The sequence below is a fragment of the Plasmodium gallinaceum genome, assembly GCF_900005855.1.
Source record: "Plasmodium gallinaceum strain 8A genome assembly, contig: PGAL8A_v1_108, whole genome shotgun sequence".
Taxonomy (NCBI): domain Eukaryota; phylum Apicomplexa; class Aconoidasida; order Haemosporida; family Plasmodiidae; genus Plasmodium; species Plasmodium gallinaceum.
Genome location: NW_021628228.1, coordinates 314342 through 325911, shown reverse-complemented (window position 1 = coordinate 325911; position 11570 = coordinate 314342). Strand labels below are relative to the sequence as shown.

Sequence of the window (11570 nt, the reverse complement as noted above, 5' to 3'; positions counted from 1 at the left end):
AAAAAAAAAAAAAAAAAAAAAAAAAATACTTAAGAAAAATATATTTTTATGATTTAACTTAAAAAAAAAATATATATATCTATGTTAATTTTTTTTTCTTTTTTTTTTTTTCTTAGATTTATTTTGAAAAATTAATAAAAAAGCACTGTATTTTAATTAATAAATTTCTTCTTAAAAAAAGATTCACATGTTAGCATATTCACTAAATACATAAAAGATATATGTATACATATATATATTACAATTAATATATACATAAATGTAGATTTGCAAATAATTTTTTATTTTTTTTTTAAATTTTTTTTTTTAAAGGTATTAAACAAATTCTGAAAACATTTTAAAATAAAATTATGTATGAATGCACATAAAAATTTATATTTATTTTATTATTTATTTTCATATAGGTTTTTTTTTTTTTTTTATTTATTTATTTATTCATTTTTAATAAAATACATATTTGTAGCTAAATTACTACATAAGTTTTAAGAGTAATCTTCAAGTTAAAAAAAAAAAAAAAATATAAGTATTTTTCCTAAAAATTGTAAATTTCTCTTCGTTTTAATTATATAAAAAAAGAATATTTCTATTTAAAAATAAAATGAAATGTACATTAATAAATTTTATAATGTATTTAAATAAGAAAATTTTAAAATAATTAAAATGAATATTTATATATATATACATTTATATATTTAACAAAAAATATATGGAATTAAATAAATTTTAAATATTAAATATATTCATAATATTGAATAAAAAATATATTAAATTTTATATATATCATAACAAAAAAAAAAAAAAAAAAAATAAATAAATAAAAATAAAAATAAAATAAAATACTTGAAAGAAAGGCTCTTCGAGTAAATTCTGTAAAGAAGACATAGAATGACATAAAGAAGAATATGTATTAAAAAAAATAGATTAGAAATTTTTATAAAGAATTAATAAATAATATAGTTTAAAAAAAAAAAAATATATATATATATATATATATATAGAACAAAAACAAATATAATTTAAATTAAGAATTATCATTTAACCGTTTGATTGAGTTATCATTTTATAATAGTTCAATCTTTATAAAAAGTGACGATCAAGAAAATAGAAACAATATTATTATTAAAAAAAAAAAAAAAAAAAAAAAATAGAAATTGAATATGGAAGATAAAGTGGAAGATGTAGGTTTAAGTTTTGGTGATGTAGAAAAGGTAAATGATGAATCAAAACAATTATTTGACTTTGGTGAAAAAAAAAAAAAAAAAAAAAAAAAAGAAATAGTAGAAAAAGTAGAAGAAGTAATAATAGATGGAACAGGAAATGTTTTTGAAAGAGATGCAGTATATCCATATGAAGAATTATTACATAGAATTCAAAATTTAATAAATAAGCATAACATAGATTTATGTATATCAAAAAAATATACAATAAAACCTCCACAAGTAGTTAGAGTAGGTTCAAAAAAAGTTGCCTGGATTAATTTTAAAGATATATGTACAATTATGAATAGAAACGAAGAACATGTTTTTCATTTTGTTCTGGCTGAGTTAGGAACAGAAGGATCTATAGCAGGAGAAGGACAACTAGTATTAAAAGGAAAATATGGACCAAAACATATTGAAGCATTATTAAGAAAATATATAACAGAATATGTAACATGCCAAATGTGTAAAAGTCCAAATACTATTATGGAAAAGGATAGTAGAACTAGACTTTTTCATCAACATTGTAATGCTTGTGGAGCAAAAAGGTAACATATTTATTTTAAATATACATAATTATATACATAATTATATACATAATTATATACATAATTATATACATAATTATATACCTAATTATATACCTAATTATATACCTAATTATATATATATTATCTGTTCATATATTTTATTTTTATTTAGATCTGTTACAACTATCAAAAGTGGTTTCCATGCTTTAGGAAGAGGAGAAAGAAGAAAAGCAAAACATACTAATTAAGATTAAAAAAATTAAAAACTAAAAGTATTAAAAAAATAAAAAAAATTATATAATTATTTAAAAAAAAGAAAATATAAAAATCTTAAATATTCTTTAAATGATTACAAAAAAAAAAAAAAAAAAAAAAAAAAGACTATTTTTTGTTTTTTTAATTACAATGAAATTTAAAGTTTGTATTAAGTTTTAATTTAGAAAAAATTTTTTAAATATCTATATATATATACATAAACTTGTACAATTAAAATAAATAAAATTATAATAAAAAAAATGCAAAACAAAACTATTTTATTTAAATAAATTAATATATTGTTCTTTACCAATTTAATTCAATTTAATGTTATTTCATTATATATTAAGATCTACTAATGAAGAATAAAATAACAAAAAATATACTTTTATGCATATTTTTTTATTCTGAATACTATAACACTATCAGTAAAACTTAATTTTTTTTTTTTTTTTTTATGTATTCATTTATTTAAAAAGTAAAAATATCTTATTATTATTAAGTCATATATTGCATACAAAAATAGAAAAAAAAAAAAAAATTTTGCATTTTATATTTTAAAGATAACTAAATCAAATACTTTTTCAAAAATATATAATATTGCTTTAAATATTCGAATATTATACTTAAATACTTTTTTTAATAAGTTAAATCAAATTTATAATTTTATATTAGATATGAAACTATATATCTTATAGAAAGTATTATCTCTATTATTATTGTGATATATATGGAATTCCATGTATTTTTAACAGATTTTTAATAGCTAATCCTTATTTAATGAATATTGTGTATTTTTAACAATTAACTCATTACCTATAAATATTAAAAAGAAATAAAAAATTTGCATAAAAATATGTAATAAAATTAGTATATTTTAAAAATGAAATAAAGACTTTTTTTTTTTTTATAACTTTTATATAATATATAGGTTGATAATTTTGTTTTCCCAGTAAAATCTGCATAATCATAAACACTTGCATTATTCTAAAATAAAGAAAAAAAAGTATAATATAAAAGTAATAAATAAAATTTCTATTAATGACAATCTATTATATATATGTATATTTTTAAAAATTTAATAAAATATGAAAATTTACATTGTCTTTTATTGAAACGTCAGCACCATTTTCTATTAACAGCTTAACAATCTAATGAAAAATACTAATAGCAAAATTTAATTATAGAAATAAAAATAAACATGAAAAATAAAGAAAAATAAAATATTACAAATACTTATACATATATTTATTTAATAGATACAAATTTTAATATTCTATATATAATATAAAAAAAAAAAAACTATTACATCATAATGCCTATTTATTATAGCGTAAAATATAGGAGTTTGTCCATCCTAAAATAAAGAAAAAAAAATTAAGAATATATATTATTACTTTCTTTTTATTTATTTTTACTTTTCCATTTATAGAATGTTATTTTTGATTGTATTTTTTTTTTTTTTTTTTTTTTTATTAACATTATCTTTTATATTTATATTTGCATTATTTTCAAGAAGGAATTTTGCTAAACTCAAATGCCCATGCTTAACACAAATATGCAATGGAGATATTCCGTTAATATCTTTATGATTTATGTTACTTCCTTTTTTCAAAATTATTTTTGCCATTTTTAGGCTACCATTTCTACAACTATACCAAAAGGCTGTCCTATTATGCTGATACAATTTGAAATAAAAAAAAAAAAAATTTCTTTATATCTAGAACTTTTGAGCCCTTAAAAGGCTTTTTGTGATAAAATTTTTATCCATTTTTGTAATTAATTTTTCATATTTATTATATTATATTTGTTGTTTTCATTATATTTACATTAATGTATTATATTTTAAAATTCATATATATTTTTTGTTATAATTACTGGAGGTTGAATATAATCACCTAAAGGAATTTGCAATTTAGACAAAGAAACGACATCCTCATAAATTCCTATGAAAATATAACAATATATGTAAATAAAATTAAAAAGAAAAAGAAAAAGAAAAAGAAAATTACAAAGTAAAAGTAACAATATAAAAATATTCATATAAATCACTATTAAATAATGAAAAACAAAAAAAATATTACCTTTTCTGGCAGCTATTAATAATTTTACTCTCTCTTCCTAGAAAAAATGAAATATCATTTTAAAGATTTCTAGGTAAAATAAATAATAAGGAATGGGATTTATCTAAATATATTATTTTTTAACAGTTGCCATGATATTTAAACATTTTTTATTCTCAAATAATGGAAATGTTTTCTAAATAATTATTTTAAATTTATTTTTTTCTACAAATTTTTTTTTTTTTTTTTTTTTTATTTTGAGATTCTGATTCACATAGTGATTTTTATTAACTTAAAAAAATTTACGAAAATAAATTTATATATTTATTTTTTTTTTTTGAATAGACATACACCTAATGGATATAGTATTTTAAATTACAATAATTTTTAATTCTTTATAGTGTTCAAAATATCATATATATATTTATATTCACATTATTTCTAAATGTCTCTAAAAGAGCATAAAAATAATAAAATAAAATTATTAAAATATAATGGAGAATCAATAAATTCATTGGAAAATTACTCAGGAATAGGAACTGTAATATTTTATCCTCATAAAAATATGAAGAAAAGAGAAAAATATTATGGGAATTTATTACAAGGAAGAAAACATGGATATGGTAACTAATTTTTATTTTTTATTAAAATTAAAAATATATTTATATATGAGTAGTTAATTTCTTCTAACTATTTATTACTGTATTACATCTTTTTTTTCCAAAGGAGAATATAAATATTACAATGGAGACATATATCAAGGATTTTATGAACATGATAAAAAAAACGGAATAGGCACTTATTTTTATAACAACACTTCTAAAGAAAAAAAGGAAAAAAAGAAATCAAAAAAGCATGAAGATATAGAAGAAAACGAAGACGAAAGTGAAGAAGATAAAGATAACAAGAAAGAAAATTCAGATGAAGAAAAAGATTACAGCGAAAATGAAAACGATAGTAAAGATGACGATGAAGATGAAAACGAAAGTGAAAGTGAAGATAAGGATAAAGATAAAGACGAGAAAGGTGAAGATGAGGAAAGTGAGAGTAATGAAGATGAAGACGAAAAGAGTGAAGGTAAAAATGACGAGGATGATGATGATGATGAAGAGGGAGAGATTGATGAAGATGAAGATGAAGATGATGATGAAGATGAAGATGATGAAGATGATGAAGATGATGATGAAGATGATGAAGATGATGAAGATGATGATGATGATGAGGATGATGAAGAAGACGAAGAAGATGATGATGACAAAGATGAAGAAGATGATGATGACAAAGATGATGAAGATGATAAAGATGACAAAGATGATGAAGATGATAAAGATGACGAAGATGATGAAGATGAGAATGAGGGTAACAAAAGTAATGGAGATAATGATGGTGATAGTAAAGGTATGAAAGATAATGAAAAAACTGAAGATGAATATATGGAGATATATAATAATGACGATGAAAATTATAAAGATAGTGATGAAAATGAGAATCAAAAAAATAAAGAGTATTATAAAAAAAAAAAAATTTCTAAAAAGTTGCTGAAATTAATGAAAAATTTAAATGAAACCAAAGGAAAAAAACACATTATTAATCCTTTTAAAGGTAATTCTATAAAAAATATTTTAGTGTATATATATATTTAGTATTAACAAATTTTTTAAAATTTTCATTTATAGAAAAAAGAAATTATTATTATGGTAATTATTTTAATGGATTAAAGCATAATAATGGAATGATGTTATATGCAAATGAAGACATATATGTGGGGAATTGGAAATTTGGAAAAAAAAATGGATGGGGTAAATATTTTCTATCTATATTTCATTGTATATTTTGAAATATTATTTTTATAGCTATCCAAATATATATAATTTTAATTTATACAATTTTTAATAATTTACTAACACCTCATTTAGGGAAATATATATATAAAAAATGTAAAAGTATATTAGAGGGATATTGGGTAGATGGATATATATCATATGGAAAATGGATATTGCCAAATGGTTATTTTATTTATTTATTTATTTTTTTTTTTATAGGAGAATCTTCCTGTCTTACATATTATATTTAACATTTTTATATAATTCATTTTTTTTCACAATTTAGGAACATATTTTGTTGGTAACTTTAAGGAAAATAAACCCATTGGTGATGGTGTATGGGTATTTAATGACAAAACTCAATTGAATGTTTTTTATGATCAAATTGAACTAGTAATTTTTTTATCTCATTAATTTGTTATGTTTAATTTTTATACTTTTTATTGTGTATAATTTTTTATTCTTTATGAATGAGCATAGTTATCCATTAATTAGTTTTTTATTAAAAAAAAAATAAAAGTATATAAATCTAATATTTTTACTAATATATATATATTTTAATTACAGAAATCTAAAAAAAAGAAAAATAAAAAAGGTGAAAAATGCTCCAATATTGTATTAAAATATAAACCACTATATATTACTTCAACCAGAGAAACATGATAAAAAAAAAAAATAAGACAAATTAATCCTTTTTTTTACTGTCTATATAAATAAAAATGATAAAAAAAGTAAAATTAATGTTTTAAAAATATTACAAAAATAAAAGTATATATTATATAATTTATAAAATAAAAAAGAACAAATTGAATAAAGTTTTTATTCTTAAAAATTATACATAAAAAAGATAAAATTGAAATTTAAAAAACGATTTATAAAGTATTATTAAATTTCATTATTTTATATTTAAATACCTTTAGTTTCTAATTGTTGATCATTTTTATTTTTTTTACTTTTTTTATTTTTTATATATTCATAATATATCCTGAAATATTTTAAATAAAAAATTTACAAATAAAATTATAATTAAGTAGAAAAATATTTTAATATATTGCCAATATAGTTTATATATATATATATATATTACCAGTTTATACTTATAGCAAAACCTATAAGACAAAATAAAAATCCATAATACATACGTAGTAGAATATTATCATTATAATATGTACTTTTTTCATCAAAGGAATATATATAATGCAAAACTGTCATTAAAATTATGATTATTGAAACATTAACTATTTTAAAATATTTTTCAATACTAGATCCGAAAATTTTATTTAGTAGCATATTACAATAATTAACTGAAGAATTATCCATTTTTTATTTTTTTTTCTAATAATAAATTTTCTTTTTGTATATAATAAATATTCACTTATATTTATAACTTTAAAAAAGAAACTTAAAATATTTCAAAAAAATAATGATTTTTATTCATTGATATTAAATTTTTTATATGAGTAAAGAATTCATATTTTAATTTATTTGAAATAAGGAATATATTTAAGATTTAAAATTTGTTAGTTTAAAAATAATTAAGGTTTTATAAATTTATAAATTTCTTAAGCAGTTTACATATATTTTTGGTACATAAATTCATTTTTATTCTTGCTATAATTTTTTTATTAAAATTATATTTTTTTATAAATGCATTAATATTTCCTTTTTATTTATTTTCATACATATATCTTTTTAAATAAATATTCATTAAAAAAATTTTTTTTATATATATAAAATTAATTAATACCTTTAAAAAATTAAAAATTGATTTTATATTATATTATAAAGACACTTTATTGAGGTTTAACAATAAAAAATTAATGTTAAATATACTTTTAATTATATGGAAAATGTAGTAATTCTATGTATACAAGTTTTACACATAATTTATTTTTATATAAAATATTTTATAAGGAAATTTTCATTTTTCAAATTTTATTAATAATTAAAACAGCAAATTATGTACAAAAGAATTAAATTTATGTAATGAATATAGTTAAAAATATATAAAAATTTTCAAATATTCACGAGAAATACAGGTGAAAATATTTTTTAAAATAGATAAAATTTCCTTATGGTTTGTATAATTCTATGATAAAATATAGGACATACAAAATGTTTAACTTTTAAAAATTAAAATTTTAATGTCAGTTATGCGCTTTTATTTTATATGTTTTGTATTATATTTTTATTTGTGCATTATTAATATAATTAAAATTATAAAAAGAAAAGATTTAAAATGCTTAAATATATATAAACATTGTATTTTTAATACCTAAATTTTTTTTTATCATTGTTTAAAATTGTAGTTTTTATATTAATTATCTTAATTATGAATAGTATATTTTGTTTCTATATAAGATATTATTAAAATAAAATTGTAAAAAAAAAGTTTAACATATAATATATTTCATGTTTCGTTGAATAAAAAAGAAAACATTAAACAAGTTTTCTATTAAAATATAATAAATAATATAATCCTTTTTAATTAAAATATAAATGAAGTATTCCAATTGCTTTTATCATTATTTTTAAAAAGTGCGTCCAATAAATAAATATAGAATTGTCTTATATTCATTGTTTGAAAAGTGTTTTCACTAGAATTTATATAAATAATATTATGTCTTGCATTTATAATTACATTTGTTTCATTTATTAGCAACGAGACCAAATTATTTTCGCCTTGAAATTTATCTAATGCTTGTATATTGTTTTCATTGCTAGCATAATTACTTTCCAGAATATCTTTTGAACAATTACCTATTTCAGATAGATTTATGAGAGATTTATCATCGTTTAAATCAAATTGACAAAAATAATTTGCTGTTCAAAAAAAAAAAAAAAAAAAAAAAATTAAATTAAGCTTAATTCAAAATTCTAATAATAATTAAAAATTTGATGTATATTAATGAAAAAGAAGAAATTTATATTTAATCATTACAAAAAAAAAAAATAGTGTTAATTTATAATGATATATTTTATATAATTAAAATTTTTTTTATTTTTACAGCATTTAGAAAAATGATTTATCTCTGACTTTTTTCTAAATCTCTTAAAAAAGTTGAAAGAAAAAAATTTTTTTTTCTTTAATATTTTCATATTTTCTACATACTAACGTAACTGTAACATTTAAAAAATCTGAAATGTAATAAACATAATAAAGAATAAAATTCTTTATTAATATAGATATATTAATAATAATTAAAAAATAATTTTGAATATATATAGCTTTTTTAGATAAGCTAAATCACATTTCAACAACTTTACATATATATAAGACAAAAGAAACAGATGAAATAGAAATAAAATATTCATCTAAATTTTATGATTAACGAATATTTCGAATATGAAAATGAAATTGAAAATTAAAACAATAAACATTATAATGTAAATAATAAAGTTATTCCTATGAAATTTCATAAAAAATTAATAAAATAAATGAATATTGCAAAGCAATAATTAATAGACATAAATACCTTATAAAAATATGTTAATGTTCATTAAATTAATTTAAAATTTTTATATTTAAAAATATAATATATTCTAAAAATATAATTTTATAAATATATAATTTTTATACTAATGATCATATATAAAATTTTATAATCGAAATTTCTTAGGTTTTGATTGAATTTTTTGTGTTTAGGTAGTTTAAGTATGTATTACATTATGTCTGGTGTTAATTAAAATATTTTAAATGAATATGAAAATTGAAAGGAAAAAAAATAAAGAAAAAATAAAAATAAAAATCTTTATGTAATTTTAAAATTGTTAATAAGAAAAACAAAAAATTTTCCCTATTATGAATGAAATTGTAATTGCTGTTTTATTTTAAATGTACGATATGAATATTAAATATTAATAACTTAAAATACATTTAAAAAAAAATGAATAAAATATTTAATTTCAATTTTTGAAAAAGAATTCTACACTAATATATATTACATTTGGCTTATATAAAGTATAAATATAAAATTAAGTACTCTTTTAGACATCTTTGAAATTATTAAAAAAAAAATTATATAATCTACATTACAAATATTTTTAATTTTTTTTTTTTTTTTTTTTTTGTTCATAAAAATAGTAATATTTTTATTATGTGTTAATATTTTTTTAAGTAAAATTAAAAAAAAGAGCTAGATTAAAAAAAAAAAATTCATTGAACTTAAACACTTCTATCATTCATTTAAATAAAATACTATTACCCAATATGCTTTTTTGTAAATAAAAATAATTAGAAAAAATTACTGTATATATAAATTTTAAACAAAGTTCTATGATAAAAAATTACTTTTTAATTATTTTTAGGTTAAAAGAATAAATTTTAAATAAATTATGGTTTCATAAAATTTTAATATTTTTAAATACAAATCCTTGTTTACTGTTTATACTAGAATTTTTTTTTTTTTTTATTATGAACTACTGAAAGTATTAGTATAAAACATTTATTAATAGAAGTAGCTATTTTGTTATATAATTTTATATAATTTTGTAATTCTTTAAAAAATCGCTTTACATTTATCACTAAATAATATTACAAAAAAATATAAAACCTTTATGTATTTAGTTTAAAATATATATATACAATGAAAAATTATAGGTTTTCTTTTTATATTTCCTTTTTTTTCTGTTTAGACACATTTTACCAAAAAAATTATGATAATTTATAAAAAGGAAAAGAAAAGTAATTTGTTTATAATTACAATAAAAATATATAAGAAATAAAAAAATTTAATAAAAGTTGTTTCATATTATTTTTATTTAAAAAAAAAAAAAAAATATAATGTACATTGTAAATAATATTAGGATATAATAGTCTAAAAAACTCTATAAAAATAAACAGTTTAATGGTATTTATGATTTTAATAAAAGAGAGGGAAGAAAATTATATATGACTTGTATAAATATTTATGTTAATATGATTTATGATGTGTTTATAATTCACATATAATATTTTCTTATTTTTTTCATTTAAAGAATATATTTAGACATATATGATATATGTTAATATATAAATGTATATGAAATAAGAAAACCTTTGCATTCTATGAAAAAAATCGAATCTCAAATAGTTTTAAAAACTACGTCAAAACAAAAATATATATATATATATATATATGAATTATTTCTAATGATACATCATTTACAATGATTAGAATGAAACAATTCTTAAATTAAAAATATTTATTTCAATATACCTTTAAAAATAATAGGATTCTACAAAAAAAAAAAAAAAAAATATTCAGGGTATGAATCAACCGAAAAATTTTATACTGAATGATAAGAAAAAGATAAATTTAATTAAATATTTTAGGCAGACTTATTTTATTAAAAAATGGATTTTTATATATTCAAATAACTTCCTTGTAGAAAAGAATAAAAGTATTAATTTTTAAAAGAATTCATTGTTTTTTAGGAATATGTACATAAGATTATATAAATTTTAAATGTTCATTAATGTTACAATAACTTCTAATATCTAATCCTCTTAATTTATGAAAATATATATACTTTTTTTAATGAATTAATATCAGTTCATTTTTTAATAGAATGATTATGAATAAAAAAAAAAGGAAAAAAAAAATATGAAATAAAATATATGTATATATTTTTCATATTTTCATCTTTTGTGATTTTTTATTTTTATTTATTTATTAATTTTTTTTTTTTTTTTTTTTTTTTTTTTTAATAAAATGAAAG

The 11570-nt window shown here is 16.6% G+C and overlaps 4 protein-coding genes across 4 annotated transcripts; 2 read left to right on the top strand and 2 right to left on the bottom strand.

Moving 5' to 3' along the window:
• Positions 1-1157: 1157 nt before the first annotated feature.
• PGAL8A_00386900 (eukaryotic translation initiation factor 2 beta subunit, putative) lies at positions 1158-1977 on the top strand (the record flags this gene model as incomplete). Its single annotated transcript, XM_028670212.1, has 2 exons — positions 1158-1747; positions 1902-1977. 2 exons carry the CDS (start codon positions 1158-1160, stop codon positions 1975-1977), a joined length of 666 nt encoding a protein of 221 aa, XP_028526986.1.
• A 773-nt stretch (positions 1978-2750) lies between these two features.
• PGAL8A_00386800 (ankyrin-repeat protein, putative) lies at positions 2751-4201 on the bottom strand (the record flags this gene model as incomplete). The annotated part of the gene is made up of 8 exons (XM_028670210.1): positions 2751-2800; positions 2899-2971; positions 3085-3135; positions 3294-3341; positions 3465-3662; positions 3863-3930; positions 4069-4105; positions 4193-4201. 8 exons carry the CDS (start codon positions 4199-4201, stop codon positions 2751-2753), a joined length of 534 nt encoding a protein of 177 aa, XP_028526985.1.
• A 291-nt stretch (positions 4202-4492) lies between these two features.
• PGAL8A_00386700 (conserved Plasmodium protein, unknown function) lies at positions 4493-6533 on the top strand (the record flags this gene model as incomplete). Its single annotated transcript, XM_028670209.1, has 6 exons — positions 4493-4670; positions 4774-5649; positions 5724-5846; positions 5964-6053; positions 6157-6263; positions 6438-6533. 6 exons carry the CDS (start codon positions 4493-4495, stop codon positions 6531-6533), a joined length of 1470 nt encoding a protein of 489 aa, XP_028526984.1.
• Positions 6534-6555: 22 nt separating this feature from the next.
• On the bottom strand, positions 6556-7190 carry SDH4 (succinate dehydrogenase subunit 4, putative; the record flags this gene model as incomplete). Its single annotated transcript, XM_028670208.1, has 3 exons — positions 6556-6575; positions 6785-6855; positions 6958-7190. The coding sequence occupies 3 exons, from the start codon at positions 7188-7190 to the stop codon at positions 6556-6558; spliced, it is 324 nt and encodes a 107-aa protein (XP_028526983.1).
• Between the last annotated feature and the right edge of the window lie 4380 nt (positions 7191-11570).